General features: G+C 49.1%; 1 protein-coding gene across 1 annotated transcript in view; it reads left to right on the top strand.

The window, feature by feature from the left end:
- The window catches only part of MRTFA (myocardin related transcription factor A), a 122,265-nt gene that overhangs the window by 95,946 nt on the left and 4,757 nt on the right, over window positions 1–21,562 (top strand). The window contains exons 3-9 of the mRNA XM_049771554.1: window positions 8,785–8,840; window positions 11,824–11,899; window positions 13,156–13,317; window positions 16,525–16,700; window positions 16,960–17,109; window positions 20,467–20,720; window positions 20,822–20,993. Coding sequence (XP_049627511.1) covers window positions 8,785–8,840; window positions 11,824–11,899; window positions 13,156–13,317; window positions 16,525–16,700; window positions 16,960–17,109; window positions 20,467–20,720; window positions 20,822–20,993 — 1,046 coding nt within the window. The remainder of the gene's footprint in view (window positions 1–8,784; window positions 8,841–11,823; window positions 11,900–13,155; window positions 13,318–16,524; window positions 16,701–16,959; window positions 17,110–20,466; window positions 20,721–20,821; window positions 20,994–21,562) is intronic.

Raw genomic sequence — 21,562 nt, 5'->3', positions numbered from 1 at the left:
GAGTGCTGCCGGGGTTTGGCAGGGTTTTGCTGCCGGGTTGTGAGTTGTTTGGCTCACCCCCCCAAAAAAAACAAAAAACAAAACAAAAAGAAACATTTTGGGTGGGTCAAAGAGATTAATAGAGTTAGGTACTCGCCTTGCACATAGCCAATCAAATGGCTTTGATTCCCAGAGCTGCATATGGTCCTTTTCCAAAGCAATAGCAGTAATGATCCCTGAGCACCACCAGGTGTGGCCTCCTCCAAAAAAGGAGTGGAGACACTGAGTTTGGAGGGCGGTTAAGGAAATTCAGGTTTGGGCTGTGTTATATTTTATTTTTGCAATAATGTGAACTTTATTAGAGAGGTATTCTTTTTTTTTTTTTTTTTTTTTTTTTTGGTTTTTGGGTCACACCCGGCAGTGCTCAGGGGTTATTCCTGGCTCCAGGCTCAGAAATTGCTCCTGGCAGGCACAGGGGACCATATGGGACGCCGGGATTCGAACCGATGACCTCCTGCATGAAAGGCAAACGCCTTACCTCCATGCTATCTCTCCGGCCCCTAGAGAGGTATTCTAACTATGTAAGAGGTTAGCTAGAATTTCTTATTCTTTTGTTTGTTTGTTTGTTGTTTTGGGGGGGGCACACCCCGTGGCACTCGGGGGTTATTTCTGGCTCTGCACTCATAAATCGCTTGGGAGACCATATGGATGCTGGAGATTAAACCAGGATCCATTCTGGGTCTGCCTCATGCAAGGCAAACACCCTACCATTGTGCTATCACTATGGCCCATAATTTCTTATTTTTAAAAAAAATGCACCACTAGATGGGCTGACTTTTCCCCAGACCAGCTCTGCTCTGGCTCAGCAGGGAAAGGAGGGGCACCTACTTTCTGCTGAGCAATTGAGAACCTAGTCCCAGCTTCTCACCTGGTCTCTAATTATATCTCAAATGGGAGGTATCTGTTACGGACTAGCCTGAATGGGAACTCCAGTTTCTTTCTTGATCTTTTTTTTTTTTTTTTGGTGGAAGGAGGAGGGTTTGGCATACTCCCAGTAGTTCTTAGAGGCTCCTGCTGGTTCTATGTTTAGGGGTTCCTCCTGACAGTGCTCTGGAGATCATATGTGGTACCAGAGATCTTACTGGGAGCAAACTGTACTATTTCTCCAGCACACTTGATCTTTATTTTATATTTTGAGGCCATCTCTGGAGATACCCAGGGGTTACTCCTGACTCTCCACTCAAGAATCACTCCTGGTGGTGCTTGGGGACCCTATGAGATGCTGGAAATCTAATCCGGGTCAGCTGCATGCAAAGCAAACGCCCTCCCTGCTGTGCTATTGCTCCTAGCAATGCTTGAGGGACATATGGGACGATGGGAATCAAACCCATGCCAGCTGTGTGCAAAGCAAGTGCCTCTCCTGCTGTACTACCGCTCTAGCCCTAAACTGGCTTTTAGAATAGATAATTGTCTTGAAAGTCTTTTTGGTCTTCATTTTTGGTTTTTCTCTTTCTCTTTGGTTTTTGGTTTTGGGGCCACACCCAGTGGTACTCGGCTATGAGGGTCACACCAGTGATGCTTGGTCTATGCCTGGCTCTGTGTTCAGATATCCCTCCTGGTAGCCCTAGGGCAGGGGTCTCAAACTCGCAGCCCACAGGCCGTTTGCGGCCCTCCATACAACATTTTGTGGCCCTGCCCTAGAGGAATCTTTTTTGTTTTGTTTTGCTTTAGTTGTTTGGCTCACACCCCCCAATGTTCAAGGCTTACTACTGACTTTGTACTCAAGGATCACCCCGACTTTGCCTCCTGCAGCCCCCAGGTAAATTGGGTTTGAGACCCCTGCCCTAGGGGAAACTTATGAGGTGCCCAGATTCAAACCAGGGTTTTGTTAGTCACAGTAGCATATCCTTCTGGCCCCATATTTGGTTCTCTTAACCACACCCTGAGCAGCTAATAAATTCCTGGTCTTATCCCCTCTTGGCATCAGTACTATCAGTGTGTAGGCTACCCTCTGCTCTGCGGTTAACCCCGTTTCAGACCGTGCGTGACTTCAATGCCTGTGGTTACTTCAAACTGCTCTTTTGTCTTCCCACATCTATTTATTGGTGTTGTGGTTGGACTGGCCTTCCCGTATCGTCGGCCCACCTTAAGAAGTAGATGTTCTTAAGCTTCACGTCTTCATCTAGGAGGGTGGTTCTTTTCTACATTTTGTGGCTGTTGCTGTTCTGGTTTTGAGCTATGCCTGGTGGTGCTTGGTGGTTACTCCTGGTTTAGATGAGATCAGAAATGTTCAGGGTGGTATGACTGTAGACTACTCCTGTTTCAGTACTCAGGGAATCTCAATACTTGGGGATCTTGCAATACAAGGTGACAAAAAACATGCACGCAAAGTGCTCTTATCTCATTAAGCTATTACCTCAGTACCATAAAGAAGTTAAAAGTGCAATCCAGAGGGCCCGAGAGATAGAATGGCGGTAGGGTGTTTGCCTTGCACACAGCTGATTCAGGACTGAAGGTGGTTTGAATCCCAGCATCCCATAAGGTTCCCCGAGCCTGCCAGGGGTGATTTCTTTTTTCTTTTTTTTTTTTTTTTGGTTTTTGGGCCATACCCGGTGACGCTCAGGGGTTACTCCTGGCTATGCGCTCAGAAGTCGCTCCTGGCTTGGGGGACCATATGGGACGCCGGGGGATCGAACCACGGTCCGTCCTAGGCTAGCGCAGGCAAGGCAGGCACTTTACCTCTAGCACCACCGCCCGGCCCCCAGGGATGATTTCTGAGTGCAGAGTGAGGATTAATTCCTGAGCACTGCCGGGTGTGACCCCAAAACAAAACAAAAAACAAATAAAACGCAATCCAGAGGGCCCGTTCGGTGTTGCACCTTGCCCACGCTAGCCTAGGACGGACCCCGGTTCGATCCCCCGGCGTCCCATATGGTCTCCCAAGCCAGGAGTGATTTCTGAGTGCATAGCCAGGAGTAACCTCTAAGTGTCACCGGGTGTAGCCTCCAAAAAACAAGAGCAAAACAAAAATGCAACCCAGAGTAGACCAGGAATGGGATCTAGTAGTAGAGGGCTTACAGTGCATGTGTGACCGATCCTGTCCCCCAGCACCACAAAAGAGGTAGGTGTGGGGAGAGGGGTAGGGAAGGGAGTGAAAGAGAGACAGAGAAGGAAAGAGAAAGAAAGGAAGAGTGGAAAGAACTTTAAGTTGAGAGATGGCTGAGAACTTGTTTTACATGCGGGAGGCCTGGGTATGATGCCAGCACCACATAATTTCTGCAGTAATCCCTGAGGGCTGCTGGGTGTGGGCTCCCCTACCCCTACCCAATAAAAGTTCTGATTTGAGAGTATTTGGGGTTTTGTTTTTGAGCTACACCCAGTGATGTTCAGTGCTGTTACTCCTGACTCTAACTCAGGAATTACCTCTAACAGTACTTGGGGGACCATATGGGATGCCTGGGATCAAATTCGGGTCAGCCAGGTGCAAGGCAAGCACCCTTCCCGCTGCAATATTTCTCCAGAGGAAGTTTGATCGTAATCCTAACTACCATTTGCTGTCTGTTCCTAACCTTTCTGAGCCCTCCACTCCCGCCAGAAATGTGACCTGTTACCAACCACATAAGATCATTAAAAATATCAAATTAGATGGCATGTTTAAAACATCTAGAAGTGGGGCCTGGGAGAGAAGTGGGGACTGGAATGCAGGCTCTACCTGCAGGGGTGAGACAGTTGCACACCACGTGGACTGTGCCTGTGTGACACTCAGGTCAGTCTAGCTCTGGGATGATGTCCTTAATTGGGGACAGTGGAGTCTGCGTTGCCAGTTCATCTCCCATGCAGCCCTCTTCCAGACACTGTCCTTATAGTTGACGGGCTGCTCTCTTTTGTCGCAAGAAGATCTGACCTAGGTATGAATGGCTCATAAGACTTAGGTGCCAGCTTGATGTATGGAAGGTCCTAGGTTCTGTCCCCAGTACCACATGGTCCCTCACTTTTCTGGAATGACCCCATGCAACAGCAACACTTTGGGGCCAATCCCTAAGCACTCCAGGGCACAGTTCTCAAACCAAAGGAAAAAAAGAAAGAAATCCTGTGCTTTGGGGCCGGCGGTTAGTGCATTGGATGTGCTAACCTAGGATGGATTGCAGTTCGATCCCCTGGTGTCTCATATGGTCCCCCTAGCCAGGAGTAACCCCTGAGTGTCACCAGGTGTTGCCCAAAAAGCAAAAAGAAAAAAAAAATTCCTGTGCTTTTTTGAGTTTTTCCAGAAATTGAATTTGAACTTCACCCCTTGGGGTATCCAACAGAGGTGGTTGAGGCAGCGAGTCAGTCTGGTTTGAGATGTAATCTGTGGGTGTGGTAAGTGCTGGCTCTAGTGGAAGTGGGACTTGTGATCCCACTCCATTGCTGTCTAATGATAGTATTTTTTATTTTATTTTATTTTTTTGCTTTTTTGGGTCACACGCAGTGGCACTCAGGGGTTACTCCTGGCTATCTGCAGATGATAGTATTCCCGTAATTGTGTCAGTGAGCGCCTGCTTGCTTCTGCTCACTTGACAGATTTCTGCCAGAATTGTGGGAGGGGGGACACATTTCCATTCTTCAGAAGAGGAGGAGACCCAGAAAGCCAACACACCTCATGTCATGTCTGTGGTAATGGACCAGAAACCTTGACTTTTAATGTATTGAGTGAATTTTGAGTAATCTCTGCGCTATGAATAGAAATAAGGAGCTATACTCAATTCCTGCCATGCCTTGATGGAACTTAGTTGTGTGTGGTTTTGTTTTGGCCACACCTGGTGACTCTTAGGGATTGCTCCTAACTATGTGCTCAGAAATTGCTCCTGGCATGGGAACCATATGGGACGCTGGGGGATTGAACCTCGGTCCATCCTAGGTTAGCGCACACAAGGCAGACGCCTTACCTCTTTGCGCCACCACTCTGGCCCCAGTACTCAGGATAATAACAGTAACCAAGTAAGAAAGAAGAAAATGCTATAGTGGGGGCTGGAGTTGTGGTGCAAGCAATAGGGCATTTGCCTTGCGTGTGCTAACTTAAGACGGACCATGTGGTTTGATCCCCCAGCGTCCCATATGGTCCCCCACGCCAGGAGCAATTTCTGAGCACAAAGCCAGGAGTAACCCTTGAGCGTCACCTGGTGTGGCCCCAAAACACCCCCAAACAGTGCTATAGTAAAAAATATGTGGTGAAGGGCCAGAGCAATAGTATAGAGGTAGGGCGTATACCTTGCACATGGACAACCCAGAACCAACCTAGTAGATCCCTGGTATCCCATATGGTCTCCCGAGCCTGCCAGTAGCAATTTCTGAGCGCAGAGCCAGGAGTAACTCCTGAGCACTACTGGATGTGGGCCCCCACCAAATGTGATGAGTGCTCAAATGATTGGGAATGCTTCTTTTTTAAATTCTGGCTGGAGTGATTGTATAGTAGGGAGGTCATTTGCCTTGCAGGTATCTGACCTAGGTTCCATTTCCAGCACCCCTAAAAGGCCCTCTTTCCAGGACTGAGCCTTGAGCACAGAGTAAGCTCTGGGTACAGCCCATTGAGGTCAGGTGTGGGTCAGGGACATAAGGATCTGACTCTGCTTGCAGCAATGCCAGATTGATCTCCAGTCCTGAATATGGCCCCTAGAATACTACCAGAAGTGACTTCTGAGTAGCTCCATACTCACCTGCCTCCCCAAAAAAGTCAGATGTGGTGAGTGATGTGGAGAAAAATTAGACAGGAGGCTTACTGGGGTAGGGCCTAAATATTTTCTATGACTCTTTGTACATAAGTCTCACGTGATCAGTTATGCAAGTAGAAGGGCTCGTATTTATTCCCTCCTGGTTTCGTGTAGACAGTACTTAACCCTTAGAAATCCGGGCTTTTATGGATCTAGGGATGGAACCCACAACCTCACTCATCTAGGCGTGTACTCACCACTGAGCTACATCCCTGGACCAAACCAGCATTTTAGGAGACTTATTTTGGAGTTGAACCAGTAAAAGTAGGCGCAGGGCTTTGTGTGAGATGCTGGAGCATGGGTGAGGCTGGGCTGCCTGGGAAATGAGATTATTTGTTAAATCTAGAGCTCCCCCTGCTGTTTGAAGATGTGATGAGTGCTCAAACGTTCTGAAATGCATCTTTTTGTATCTTGACAACTTGTTATTTTTTTAACAGCAAGTGCTGCCTGGACCTTTGATGCCTTCATCTGGGCGGCTAGTGCTGAACCCAGCCCCTAAGGAGGAAACACAAGGGCCAGACAGGATAGGTCATATCTACGCTCTTTCTACTTTTAGGTCTCCTTGCCTCTGCTCCCACCGCAGCCAGAAGCCTTGCAAGTTATCTCTTCACACAGTGTCACAGCTGTTCTGAAATTCTAGTAGACAGAAATGAAACTGACCACTGCCTTATAAATGTCTCCCTTACTGCTGTACTTCCCCCCTCAGAGGGAGCCAGCCCTTTCTGTTTGCTTAGACTGTCAAACATCAGTTGTCACAGTGGAATTTGTGGCTTTTGGAGGGCCACTCCTGTCAGGGCTCAGAGCTCAGGGGATCATACATGATGATCAGATCTGGGTTGGTCAATTTCACAGCAAGCACCTAACCCGCTGTACTCTCTGGCCTATGCTCCAGCATAGCTAGGGTTTTTTTTTTTTTGGGGGGGGGGGGCGGTCACACCCGGCTGTACTCTATGCTCAGAAATTGCTCCTGGCAGGCTTGGGGAATCATATGTAATGCCAGGATTCAAACCACCGTCCTTCTGCATGCAAGGCAAATGCCCTAATCCATGCTCTCTCTGGCCCATAGTTGATTTTTTTTTTTGTTTTGTTTTTTTGGTTTTTGGGTCACACCCAGCAGCGCTCAGGGGTTACTCCTGGCTCTACACTCAGAAATCGCTCCTGGCAGGCTCAAGGGACCATATGGGACGCTGGGATTTGAACCACCGACCTTCTGCATGCGAGGCAAACACCTTACCTCCATGCTATCTCTCCGGCCCTGTAGCTGAATTTTTTTAAACAAGTTTTTTCAGTGCCTCCTTATAAAGGGTCCCAGATTTTGACCCTTCCTCCCCCTCAACATTGTGAGACAAAAGCGTGCCCTGGTCTGTATGCTGGGAACTCCAGGATAGAGCTGAGTTCTTGAGAGGCTACAGGGCACCTATCTGATTTGCTTGCTCCTATGTGTGCCATAGTTAGCCGTACAATCACCAAGACGTTCTTTCAGTCCTTAGAGATGAAATTCAAGTTAATTTTAGCAGCACTATTAATAGAAATGAAAAGAAAAAGGAAATAGCATCCACTATGCCATTTGGTCGAACTGTCCCAGTTTGGTGCTTTGTTAATTTCCAAAGAAGTTGGAAAGGTAAAGTGTGACCAACCAGCATAGGGCTAGGCTCCTCCCTGTCTTCCTGACTCCCAGCAGGCAGCCTTGGATGTTGGACTAACTGGTGGATATGGTCCACGGGTGTTTCAAAATTTATATTCCATTGGTCGTGGTGTCTTTGCCGAGATCAAGTTTATTAGGCGGTGTTTGATTGTTCCCCTAGGAAAAAAGATACCAAAAGAGTTGTTTTGGGTTGGTTTGGTTTTTGGACCACACTGGCAGTAACACAAGGCTTACCGTATTTTCCGGCGTATAAGACGATCGGGCATATAAGATGACCCCCTAATTTTACAGTTAAAAACATAGGTTTAGGCCCATATTCACTGTATAAGACAGAATATTCCTGTGCTGCAACTGTATGTACCACAGTGAGCCAATCACAACGAGCAAAGGTTCAGAGGTTATACTGTAATAGACTTCCTCTCTGACTCTGGCCAATCTGAGCAGGCTTTTGACAGTATAGATTCGGGTCCAGAACATTGTCTAATTTGCATGCATCAAAAGCCTGCTTGGATTGGCTGAGTTAGAGAGGCAGTCCGAGCAGCCTTGCAGTGATTGGTGCAGAATCGAGTTGGAAAATTCGTTTTGTGGCAATATTCAGACAATTTTCATTTAGCGGCATATTGAAACATTTTTCGGGATATACTCGGCGTATAAGACAACCCCCGATTTTCGGTTGACTTTTTGTTTCAAAAGTCGTCTTATACGCCGGAAAATACGGTACTCTTGTCTCTTCACTCAGGGATCACTCCTAGTGAAGGTCAGGGGACACTGTAGGGTGCCCAGGGATTGAACCCTGGTCAGCTTTGCATGCCAGGCAAGCACCCTACTACCCTGTTTCCTCAAAAATAAGACAGTGTATCATATTAATTTTGCTCCTAAAGATGCTCTAGGTCTTATTTTTAGGGGATGTCTTATTTTTCCATGAAGAATACGGTACACATTTATTGTTAAAATGAAAATTAAGGAAATTTATTACTTGTATACAGTACGGTAGTTGTCAACACAAACCAGACAAACTGTCAATCCTACTAGGGCTGCCAGTCAGGGCGGCCCTAGCAACCAGTTTATGGTAAATTAATTTTCATTTCGAGACAGAGCCTAAGGGGGCCTTATTTTGGGGCATGCTCTATATTTCACCCAGAAGGAAACCTGTAAGCAGGTCTTATTTTCAGAGAAAGTCTTATTTTCGGGGAAACAGGGTAGCTGTATTACCTCTGACTCCCCAAAATAGTTTTAACAGGGTTACTGAACCATAAAGCTACATGTTTCCTCAGGTGCCATTTTTCTTGTTGTCTTCAGTGGCTGTTAATGTATTGATAAAATTAACTGAAATTGAGGATTCTTTCTTCACTGTCGTAGACAAACTGCTTCACTGTGAAGTAACAACATCTTCTGTGATTCTTCTCCCAACAGCTTTGAAAAGTCCTGCTGCATTTCATGAACAGAGAAGGAGCTTGGAGCGGGCCAGGGTAAGGTACTGTTCCTCTCCGAGGGACCTCAAGTACCCTTGCACAGTCCTTCTCATAGCCATGTCTCTTCTGTTCCTCTGGGTGTGCCTCCACACCAGTTCTCCACGTTAGAGGTTTCAAGGCAAGAAGGATCACCTTCCTCCTCCCTGCAGCCTGCTCTGGAGACCACCTCAGTTTCCCTACCTTTTATTCCTTGCAGCCCTTTGTGGGGTTTGCAGCAGCAGAGGAAGAGTTTGTTTGCTGAGTGGCCCCATTGAACCCATGGTTACACTGCTGACCCCTTCTCAGGAGGGAGGGACCTTCCAAGGGACAGAAAGTCTCGCTGTCCCTGAGAGCAGAATAGGGCCCCATTCCAAGCCCCAGTTCATGTTGCAGCCAGCACCTAGCTTGCTGTCCTGTTCCCCACCTTGTTTTACTTCCCTCAGAACTGGAATGCATGTGTGAAATGGAGCTGCCCTGTGTGAGCAGATTTGGGGAAGTCACTGTAGCATGTTTCCCCATCTAGCCCGGTGCTTCATTTTCTTCCCTTTGTAATGAAAGCAGCTCCCCAAATGGAGATGCAGAGGCTGAGACTCCCATACCCTGTGGCATTATATAGACTGAAATTTTCCCAAGACTTTTCATACTATTTTATTTGTATTGAGTCATTTTGTTCCTTTATAAAGGAAACTCAGAATGTGTGGGAAGAGTGAGTTCCTGATGCTGGAACAAACACATAGTAAAAGCACTGATTTAAGTCTTAGTGCCAGAGAACAGAATGGGGAGACAGACGTGGTTGCCAGAGGCCCCACCTGTCATAAGATAGGGTGCAGTTTCCTACACTGCTCATGGAGGCAAGGAAGAAGTATTTGTTTCTTGGAATAGCGGCGGTTTTCCTGAGCACTTTTATGTGCCAGGTTATACCAGTCTCATATTTCTGCTAGCACCAGGAATTAGTTGTTAGGATCCTCATTTTATAGATACAGCTATGAGAGGTCACTAAGTTTAGATTCTAAGAGGTAAAGCTGGGACTCAAATCTTGGTTTGTGGCTTTTACTCTTTTCTTTTTGTTTATTCTGGTGTTGGGACCACATCCCATGGTGCCTTGGGTAAATTTGTGCTCTCCGCTTAGGGATTGCCCCTGGTGATGCTCAGGGAACCACATAAATACTGGGATCGATCCTAAGTCGGCTGCGTGCAAAGAAAGCTCCTTCTCCACTGTACTGTTGTTGCTCTGGCCCCTGTAGTTATTTTCTTCCTCGCACTATGTTCCACCTCAGCTTCTGTTTACTGCATTTCAGGACTTCAGGCCCATTAAAAGTAGGCCTCCCTCAGACAGCTGTGGACATGAATTCTCACCATTTTTTGAATGGGTACTTAGGCCCACTGCAGATGGATGACAGAGCCAGGTACCCAGCTACTTCAGGCCCTCTCCAGGATAGTTGCCTTAGGACTGACACAGGGCTGCCCTGGCAGTGTCTTTCTGGGTGGGGACCAAATCTTAATATGCAGTGTGCTCTGATATTCATCACTCTTCTCCCAGTCCTCCTTCCCTGTACTGGTTTTGAACCACTGCTAGTCTTGGTCTAATGTTTGAAAAATGCTGGTACAGTTTATGACCATAGAATCCATAGACACACAGCTGGAGTCACATGCAGTTGTTTCCAAGGGATGGGAGATGGGATGATGCAGCCTGGGGGCAGAGATCTCTCCTCAGAGGTCCCTCCTCAGAAGCAGCATAACAAAATCCAAACTTGGCAAAGAGCCACAGTATACAAAATAATGATAAGAGACAGGCCCGGAGAGATAGCACAGTGGTGTTTGCCTTGCAAGCAGCCGATCCAGGACCAAAGGTGGTTGGTTTAAATCCTGGTTTCCCATATGGTCCCCCGTGCCTGCCAGGAGCTATTTCTGAGCAGACAGTCAGGAGTAACCCATGAGCATCGCCGGGTGTGGCCCCAAAACAAAAACAAACAAAACAAAACAAAACAAAAAAATAATGCTAAGAGGCAAAGAGCCGCATGCAGCTCGAGAGCCGCGTGTTCGCCACCCCTGCACTTGAGCCTTGCATGCAGCCAACCCTTGTTTGATACCTGGTCTTTCATATGGTGCCCGAGTCCTGCCAAGGGTCACTCCTGAACATTGATAGTCCCTGAGCACTTCTGGGGTGTCCCAAAGACCAAAATAAATAAACTTAGCATTAGTACTAGGGAGATGGCTCAAGGGCTGAAGCATGTTCTTTGCGAGCTGGAGTCTCAGGTTCAATCCCCCAAGGACTAGTAGGGATGGCCCAGAAAACAAAACAAAACAAAACAAAAATTATATTCCATTGGTAGTCTTTACAATAAATGAGACATACTTAGGAGCTATGCAATGTTAAACATTCTGAAGCAAAGTACAGAATTATATTCTGGGACTGTAGAGATAGTACAGCAGAGGAGGTGCTTGTCCTGCACAAGGTCACACTGGGTTTGATCTTCAGCAGATGGTCTACGTATGGTCTCATGAACAATGTCAGGAGTGATCCCTGAACAATCATCCCTGAACACCACTAGGTTTGGCTCCCGAGCACAAAAATAACACAATAACAAAAAAGAAATAGTCTAACTGCAGTTTTGTGAAATTGAATTTACCTTCTTTATGGCAGATTGGTTAGGAATAGTATACCAATACTGAGTGGATGATTAAGTTCCTATGTTTCTAAATACTGCTTAATGAATGTACATTATTTTTGTGAGTGAAAGTAATACATTTAACACTCACTCACTCACTCACGCACTCACTCACTCCAGCCTTGGAGAGACAATGATTTTGACAGGTGTGTTGGAAGCAGCTGTGTCTTTCTCAGACCTCTCGCCTTTCTCCCAACCCTACAGTGTACAGTTTAGTTCATGAGGCTGCAGGTATGACCAAGAGCAGCATTTATAGCCCAGGCCGTTTTGTGGGTCTGTTCATTCTATAGCATGTAACCTTGTTTGATGGTTATTGTTTTTGTTTTTAATAGACAGAAGACTATCTGAAAAGGAAGATTCGTTCCCGGCCAGAGAGATCAGAATTGGTCAGGATGCACATTTTGGAAGGTGTGTTTGATTGAAAATGCTTCTTCATCTAAACTCTTATTCCTGGCTTGGGAGGTAGCTCAGCAGTAGAGCATGCTTGTGAGGCCCTGGGTTCAATTCCTTTCTTTGGAGACAAAACAAAACTATTGCTCTGTGTTTTCTTCACAATATTTTCCAGTAGTACTCCAGCCCTTTGAGCCATTTCCCTAGCCCCTTCATCTCTCTTTTCTCTCACTTCATCACTATGATTTCTATTGACAGTGGATAAACCAGAGCCTTAACACAGTAGAACATCAGGATAGTGTAGTTGCCACTAGCATTTGGGGATTCCCAGATGGTTTTGGGTGACTTGTGGCCATTTAGTGGTCTTATACCTCAGCAGCCTCTGTATGAAATTCCTTTCTTCAAAATTTATTTTTAAAATGCATTTCTTGGGGCCGGAGAGATAGCACAGAGAGATGCCTTGCAAGCAGCTGATCCAGAACCTAAAGTGGTTGGTTCGAATCCCGGCATCCTATATGGTCCCCCGAGCCTGCCAGGAGCTATTTCTGAGCAGATAGCCAGGAGTAATCCCTGAGCACCGCCGGGTGTGGCCCAAAAACCAAAAAAAAAAAAAAACAAACAAAAAAAACACACACACAAAAAAAAACAAAACAAAAAACAAAAAAATGCATTTCTTGAGACCAGACATATATAACTCAGTGGTAGTACAATTGCCTTGTAGTGTGAAGCTCTAGGTTTGATCCTCAACCCCTTACCCAACAATCAATAAAAAGGGGGGGGACATTTGCATCATTTTCATTCATTGACTTTTATTCATTCATGCTGCATTTCTTGAAACACTTGTGATATTACAAGCAAAAGCTTCCTAGATATTCCTGCATGCCCTGTTTTCGCCTCCTACATTTGCTGCTGAAAGCGTGTCAGTCTATCCTTTGTTTTCCCATTCTGAGCCATCTTTGGCATTGGAAGAAAATTTCCCTAGTCGGAGCCCCACATTTTTATGGATGGAAATACTGGGCCAGAGCAGGGAGGGATTGGAAATGCAGCAAGACTGATGGAGTGTGGAGAACACTTGGAGACCAGACTATCAGCGGGGATCTCTTAGCTCTGGTTCTACCTCTGAAATCCTCTGGGCTAGCCTGGCTTGGCCTGGTCACCATATATGTCCCCCCGCGTCCTGTGAAACTTTGATCTGAGCCACCTTCTCTGCCCAAATGCTTTTGTATGTTCATAGTCCCTGGAGTGCCCACACCTCCATCTTTTTCCGTGCACAGAGACTTCGGCTGAGCCTTCCCTCCAGGCCAAGCAGCTGAAGTTGAAGAGAGCCAGACTGGCCGATGACCTCAATGAGAAGATTGCTCAGAGGCCTGGCCCCATGGAGCTGGTGGAGAAGAACATTCTGCCTGTGGAGTCCAGCTTGAAGGAAGCAATCATAGGTGAGGCGATGCCAAGCACAGTGGGAAGAAGGATCTCTGGGTTTGTTGCTTTTGGACTTCTGCTCAGCCTGAGGAACCAAGATACAGAATGAGTCTGAGAAGTGTTAGTTGGGGCAGTGCCAGTGAGCTCGGAGATCAATTCAATACCAAAGTAGCTGACTGGAAAGATACTCTGCTGGACACACAGCCAACCCAGGTCCAGTCAGGCCACCTCATATGGTCCCCCGAGCACCACCGGGTGAGTCCTGAGCACAGTAGTGTGTGGCCCTCAAACAAGACAAACAAAAAGAAGAGCAAGCTAAGTAAAACCCTTCTTTCTGTTTTTCTCATGTTGATCCACACCTGGCTGTTTTGGAGACCACTCCTGGCTTAGTGATCTCAGAGTTTCTGAGAGCCCCTCTTTCTTCAGGGCTCACAAAGGAGCACTGGCAGCAGGAAGACTAACAAGAGTTTTGCGGGGTAAACACCCAGGAAGTGTCCTGAGGAAGAATTAAAGTGCATCAGAGATAGACTGTTAGAGGAGGAAGTGTGTGTGGTTCCTTGAGCACTGGGCCAGGAGAAGCCCCTGAGCATCACTGCATAAGACCCAAAACCAACACCAAAAATCCAGTGCTTGCAGGATAAAGCATGAATGTGTACTGTGGGGCAAGATGGAGACCACCTGCCTGGGCTAGAGGCATGGTGGGTGTACCAGCACCTCCTGTGCATGGTCAAGTGTTTGGTCTTGAGCCCTTTAGATTTGGGCAGTTGTTGGTCCAGATGTGTCCTTCATGGCTGCAGCCCATGGCCTAGACAGGGTCATGGTTTGTCTTCAGGAGTTAGTCGTCCTTCCTGCCAGTGAGGCTGTGTTCCTACTGTAATGAGTTGTCTCTCTGGAGGCCACCACACAGGGGGCAGATATAGGCCCCCATACATGCTGGTTGGGCTGGAGAGGTCTGGTCCAAGGAGGGCCTCTGTGGAGAAGGCCAGGACTTTCCCTATTTGGAGAGAGTGACACACAGAGACCCCTTTCACATTCAGGATCAAACACAGCCTCACATATGCAGGCATGTGCTTTCTGCTAAGCTATACCCGGCCCTGCAGGAGCACTTGAAACTTTCCGTTCGCCCCACCCTTCATCCTGCTTTATCTGGGGTTTTCTGCCCAGATCTCCAGATTCTATAGAAGCACCTATTTCCTGGTTAGTGTCTGAGCCAGGCTCATTTCTAACTCCCAAGTCAGCCAAAGTCTAGTAAATGGTTGCTGAGAGTTGGCAACACGTCAGGCTTTTTGTGTAGTTACCAAGATGGGCAGAATCCATTGCCCTTAAAGAACTCGGTCTGCAGCCAGCTCTCCATCAGAACCATATGCTGACCAGCTTGGGGCCCCTAAAGGTTGTGGCTGAAGGTTTATGGCTCACATTAGCAGGATCAAGGCCCGCCCAGGGCTTGTTCTATGGAGCTGGTAGGCAGCACTGTCCCATGCAGAGGTGTCTCAGTCAGTGTTCTAGGGTACAGTATGCCAGGTATGTGCAGCCAGAATGCCTGGTGAGGTACTGTACAGTAGAACCCTGAGGGCTAGATTAATCTACCTAAGGGGGAGAGGTTCTGGACATGTTGGACAGAGGGAACAGCACGGGCAGTGGCCTGATCGCCTGTCTAGAACAAGACTAGTTGGAAGTTGTTATGAAGTCATTGTTTAGAGACTAGATTTTTGTCAGCAAGTCATATCTTACGGACTGAGGAATGAGAAGGGGACCGGGGAGAGCTAAGCACAAACAGGAGGAAGAGAATGGTGAGGTGTTTGCCTTGCACACAGCCCACCTGGGTTAGGCGTCTGACACTATAGAAATGTGAATCCTACCAGGAGTACGCCCTGAGCACTGCCCAGTGTGGACCAACAATGGAGGGAGAAAAAGAAGGGGGAAAGAAAGGCTTTCCAGGGGAAGGAGAAGGTTGGCCTGAGGAAGCAGGCAGATGGCTGACCGAGTTTAGGGAGGCGGTCCCTTCCCGCCCTCCTCCATCTGACTAGTACTTCCATCCTGGACTGAGCCCTGGGGGCCTGCAGTTTCTCCCTCCTTGATCCCGGTGTCCAATGCTGCCCCTCCCTCAGGACCCTTGAGACATGGACTTAGCTGAAGTTCACAGTGGTTGTTGGTCAGCACCATCCAGGTTCTGCTCACAGCCCCCCCCCCACTAGGACAAAGGTCATCGTGAAACCTGATGGGCAAGAAGACCCACCCTGAGCCACTTGGCTCTGCCCCATCATCCCACAGACTAGGTGGGGTACAAGCTTCCTGACCCCAGTGGAGGATTAACCCTAGGTCACGGCCCCACAGAGGGATCTGTGGGAGCCTCCGGCATGTTCCCGTTCCTCCTCATCTGTGGTCGCCCCACCATGCGTTTCCCTCTTACAGAAGGCTGTTCACTTCCGCGTGGGCAGCCGCTTCCCCAATTGCTGTGGCAGGAAGAGGTGATGTGACTCTTAGGGCCTGCTCACACCTCTTCCCTGTGTGTCGTCAGACGTGCCGAGACCCCGCTGCTCCTGAACCTCTCAGCTTGGTCCCAGTGACTCCTAGACTAAGCAAGGGCTCGAGCCAGCGGTAGGCTGGGTGCCTTCAAGGGGCCCTAATGCCCAGCCTGGGGGACTAGGGAGGTACCAGGTGCGGGGCCATGCTTGCCTGTGCAAAATAGGACTCCTTTCTTGGGATGCTCCTGGGCACTGGGGCTGTGACGCCTCTCTTCACAGGCCCCTGGGGGAGAGGAGAGGCCTGAGCGGCTCTTGGCTGACCATGGAATCCCCTGAGCAGCAACAGCAGCATAGTTAGCAGAGGCGCAGGCTGGGGGAGGCTGTGGCACTTGACTGTGAGGACTGGACCAGGGTGCAGTCCGAGGTCCTGGGTCCGTGCTGGAGATAGCACATGTAGCTCTGGTGTTTCATTCCTTGTTCCATGACCTCAGCTTGGTCTTTGACACTGAGCCAGGACTAGTCCTAGGAGTCTACAGGGTGTAGCCCGCAAATCAGAAACACCGAATACCAGGTGTGTGGCCTGGGCAAAACGAGGGCCACGGGTTGGAGCACAGGCCTCTTCTCACCTCTTGCACACCCAGAGACCTTCCTCAGCTCGGTTGTGGGTTAGGATGAGCCCAAAAGGCAGGCTGGCTCAGAGGCAGCTGGGAGGGTGGGGAAGCTGGCCCCCTTCTCACTTTGAGGGCCTCTGCCTTTCAGAGGGCCAAGTGAATTACCCGAAAGTAGCAGACAGCTCCTCCTTTGACGAAGACAGCAGCGACGCCTTATCCCCCGAACAGCCCGCCAGCCACGAGTCCCAGGGCTCAGTGCCGTCCCCGCTGGAAGCCCGAGTCAGCGAGCCGCTGCCCAGTTCCACCGCTTCCCCCCCTACTCAGGTGAGTGTGCCCGAGGCTCTGCGCAGGTGAGCCGGCCATGCGGCTGGGCTGTGTGCCCTTGGTTGGCTCGACCCTCAGCTCCCAGGTCACCTCGCTTGGAACAGCCTCCTTTCCTCCAGCATCGGGTCTGGGAGCTGCTCTGCCGTGCCCCTGCTCTACAGAAATGGCATTCGAGGGGGCAGGGTGGGGCCAGCTGAAGGTGCTTTTGCTTTCTGGAACCACTGGAATTGGGACGCTCAACTTCCCCCTTTTCTCTCAGGTTGTCTCTCAACTCCCAGTGAGCCCTGAATCTGGAGAAACACTTTTCCTGGCCGAGCAGCCGCCTCTGCCTCCCGCCCTCACCAATGGCACTGGAACCAGCCCTGGAACTGCTGTCCCTCCTGCCAAGCCCACCCCCACTCTCATCAAGGTACAAGACCCTAGCCCTTGGTGCTCCTTCCTGAGGCAGTGTTCGGGGCTGACTCCTACTCTGTTCTCTTGGAGATAGGGACAGTCTCCATCCTAGATTCCATCCCCCAAGCAAAGCCCAGCCTGTGCCTGTTCTTACCCTCCAACCTCACCGTGGTGATCTCAGTCTACACAATGATTTCCTTCTGCACCACCCTGAGGTGCCAGGCTCACCCAGGAGACTCCCACTGAGCCTTAAGGAGCCTCAACACACCCTTCTCTCCTTCCTGAGAACTCCCCTTCCTTTCCCACCTGTTCCCTGCCACTCTACTCCCTCCATCCTCAGGCCTGGCTGCCCCTTCCCCCCACCTGACCATCCCCTCCCAGCTCTGTGAGGACTTTCCACTCCCCAAAGTCCTTGTGTCACTTCTTGTTCCGAGTTCCTCCTGGTCCTCTGGCATCTAGAAGCTGTGCTGGGCTGTGCCCCCTTATCAGCCACAGCTCTTGCCTCTGCGGCTAGTTCTTCACCAGCCTTGGATGTCATAGGTTTCCCTGCTTCCAGATTCTTCCGCACTCTTGTTCCTGCTTGCAGGAGTCCCCAGGCCCCCACCCTCTGAAAGAATGGAGGCAGGCACTGTCACATTTCCTCTTTCCCAGGGCTGCTGGCTCCCTAGGCTGGCCAGGGAACTGAAATACCCCCTTACCCTTTCAAGGGTCCCCAACAACCCAGTCGATTGTCTCTTAGTCATGCCTGTCCCATCTTGCCCCAGCACTTTCCTTTCATGGGGCAGCCCCAGGCTAGCCTCTTCTGCCCCTACTAAGGCCTTGAGGCCCCATTTTCCTGGGATTTACGGGGGCTCCAGTCTCAGCTGCTCTGCCTCTTGCCTCCTTGGGAATTCGTACTTCTGTCAGGGGGCTCTCCTCCCCACTGTGGGGAGAAGTGGGCAAAGCTCAGAACTATACACCTTTGACGTACTTGTTCGTTTTTGGTTTTGGGGCCACAGGCAGCAGTGCTCAGGGGTTACTCCTGGTTCTGTACTCAGAAACCACTCCTGACAGATCTGGGGGACCATATGGGATACCGGGGATTGAACCGGGACCGTCTTGGGTCGTCCATGTGCAAGGCAAATGCCCTACCACTTTGAGGGGTTGTCACCTCTCCCCAGACTTTCCGTTAGTCTTTCCCCAGCCTGGTAGAGACTCCCAGCTTGTCCTGCTCTGCTTCTGGTTGACCCCAGTTAGAATCCTGGCACTGCCTTGGGTTTCCCAGGCATTTAGCACCCAGGCCCAATGCCTCATCCAAAACATTTTTTAACTTTTTTTTTTTGGGGGGGAGGGGGAAACCCATTTGTCGCTCAGGGGCTACTCCTGGCTCTGTGCTCAGAAATCTCTCCTGGCTTGGGGGGACCATATGGGACGTCAGGGGATCGAACCACGGTCTGTCCTAGGCTAACGCTTGCAAGGCAGATACTTTTTTTTTTTATGTAACAAATTCATTTTTATTAGCAATAACAAAATCCACTAATGTATTTAGATTACAAGTACTTATAAACTAAATTATTTTTTTTTAATTTTTATTTTTAATTATGAGAACAAGGGTGCAAAGTAAGAGGACAAGGTAAAGTTACAGTGGAAGGACAATCACCCATAACATAATTCTCAGAAGTCCCCTTGCTGATATATTAACTTTGAAATTTCAGCCAAAGAACATTAAGATAAATAAGACAGAATCCATGTACAATTACTTTGTCCCTCAAGTCCCCAGATTGTAACACATTATAATATTTCTTAACAGTACACAAGGCAATCTAAAGCCATAAAACTTATGTAACTCCTTAAACATTACAGGCATAGTATTTTCTTACATTTCCATATACATGCATATTAGCTTAAGTTAACCTCAAATTTTAAGTGAGTTCTTTTTAAGGATTAGAGTCAAAGGAGCACAGTAAGAATGGTGTTAGAGTGGCAATTGTTGTTTGCATAGGCCCACCAAAATATGAGGGACATGGAAAGAAATAACCTTGGCCTAAGTGCAAAGAGACCAGACCCCTGAAGTTTCCTGGCACAAGACCAAGTCTAGGCTCCAAGCAAGCTAGATCGTCCAATCCAATACATTGTCTGTAGTGCCAACACACTTTTATTTTTCACACAGTCTCTGTTGTTGGTATCATGTTTCTGTATTAAAGATCCTGGAATCTGCATATCTTACATTGAAGTCAGGACGTGGAGCATCCTCTCCTTTCACCTCACAATCAAAGGGCAATGCAGGGAGCCCTGTCCTGTAAGCAGGTCGTTGTTGTTGTTAAGTCTTCTCAGTGTTAAGGGAAGTCTCTTTTGAGCAGGTCGAAGTCTGAGCAGTGTAGGTCTTCCGTGGTAGAGGATTGCTTCCAGGTGATGTTATAGACCAGCCTGGATGTTTCGTGGATGGCTTTCCTGGTTCAGGGGAGAATGGAATATGCCCTTTCTTCTGAGGTCTGTGCCAGGTCGTTATGTCAATGTTCAGGGTGTAAGGTCCCTTTGCACTACAAGGTTTGTGTGTTCCAATCTCTATTAGATAGGATTTTATTTGTATTTATACTATTTTCCCATTTTAATGTGCCTATGCAAATAAGAAGCAATGCCACATGGTGTTATTGGCACATATGGGGGTAAGGCAGATACTTTACCTCTAGCGCCACCGCTCCGGCCCCATCCAATACATTTTGATATGTCTTTCCCTTCTGCCTCCTTCAACCCTGGACCTCCTTCAACCCTTCCTGGCACTGTGGCCTCGGCAGAACTGTTCTTGTCAACAGGACAGGCTGCCGTTTGCCTGCCACCTTTCTTGATCTCTTGTGTCTGGGGTCTGGTAGAATCCTCCCTGTGTGGAGACCAGCAAGCCATAAAGTCCCGGTGGCATCATGGGCAGTGCAGTTACTTCCTAGAGGTGGACACACTAACTCCTGCCTAGATAGGTTCTTTTTTTTTTTTTTTTTTTTTTTTTTTTTTTTATTTTTTTTTGGAGCTGGGCAGAGCCCAGGGCTTCCTCCACGCATGTCTCTGCCAGAGCCATCAGGAACCTCCAACGCTGTCAGAACTCTGTGGTGGCAGGTGCTCCCCAGAAGTTTTCATTTGGGTACCCACTCAGTGGTGCTGGGAGCAACCTGGGGTTTCCACTTGAACACGTGCCCCCAGACAGCCCTTTGAGTAATGTCTTTGGCCCTTTCAGCTTCTCCCAGAGGCCCCGTCAGAGGGCATGTCCAGGCCCACTCCCTGGACACCCCAGACTCCCTGACACTGGCAAGGTCTCTGCTTTTGTGATCTGGAGAAGGGCCTGTGTATGGGCGGGAGTGGGAGGTGTTGGTGCCCCCTTACCGTGCTCTGCTCTCCACCTCAGCAAAGCCAACCCAAGACTGCCAGTGAGAAGTCACAGCGCAGCAAGAAAGCCAAGGAGCTGAAGCCAAAGGTGAAGAAGCTCAAGTACCACCAGTACATCCCCCCAGACCAGAAGCAGGATAAGGGGGTGCCCCCCATGGACTCCTCGTATGCCAAGATCCTTCAGCAGCAGCAGCTCTTCCTCCAGCTCCAGATCCTCAACCAGCAGCAGCAACAGCACTACAACTATCAGACCATCCTACCTGCCCCCCCAAAGTAGGCACTCCAGATAGGCGCATTGCTAGGTCTGGTCGGGGTGAGCCTGTGAGGTGTTGTGTGCTCTTGATGGAGCTCATGTCTGCCTTTCGTCTTCACAGGCCAGCAGGCGAGGCCCTGGGGAGTAGTGGGCCCCCCGCTGCTCGCAGCCTCTCTACTGCCAACAACACTTCCAGTCCAGGTGTTCCTGGGCCCAGTGGGCTGGCCCGTCAGAACAGCAGCTCACTGGCTGGCAAACCGGGAGTCCTGCCCGCCAACCTTGATGACATGAAGGTGGGTGGTGCCCTTCGTTGCTAGGGGCTGTGGGTTGTGCAGATGCTCAGGCACGGATTGGAACAGCAGGGCTCTGCGTTCCTCGACCTTAGCCTCTTGGGCATTACCACTCACATCTGGGCTTCGAACATGTAGCCCCTTTATCCTTGTCTTCCCCAACTCCCACCATGCGGCGGGCCAGGGGAGCGTCATCCCCTTTGCAGGAGCAAGTGGAGGCACCAGAGTACAGAGAGCTTGTTGACTCAGATCTGGCTAGTTGAGCCAGGACTCCTCTTTGGAGATGTCCGCACCTCACCTTTCCCACTTCACCATGTAGCACCTCAGTGAGCATGTCCTGGCTCCTTGGAGGACAGGGGCCTGCCTGTGGAGCCTCTCGGGCCTGGATTCCCCTCCCCATTCACTGACTAGTCTGGATGTGATTTTGGTTTTGTGAGCCCTGTTTTCTCATCAGTGAAGTCTAGTTGGCTTAAATTTATTCGTTGGAAAGCAGGGAGTCGGCTGGCATTGGGATTGGCATTGGGAGTGCTGACAGCTCAGAGCCAAGCGCCCCTACAGGGAAAGAGGCATAC

This window comes from Suncus etruscus, chromosome 4, assembly GCF_024139225.1.
Source record: "Suncus etruscus isolate mSunEtr1 chromosome 4, mSunEtr1.pri.cur, whole genome shotgun sequence".
Lineage (NCBI taxonomy): Eukaryota > Metazoa > Chordata > Mammalia > Eulipotyphla > Soricidae > Suncus > Suncus etruscus.
Note: the sequence above shows the minus strand (reverse complement) of the source record. Positions and strands in the feature narration are given on the sequence as shown.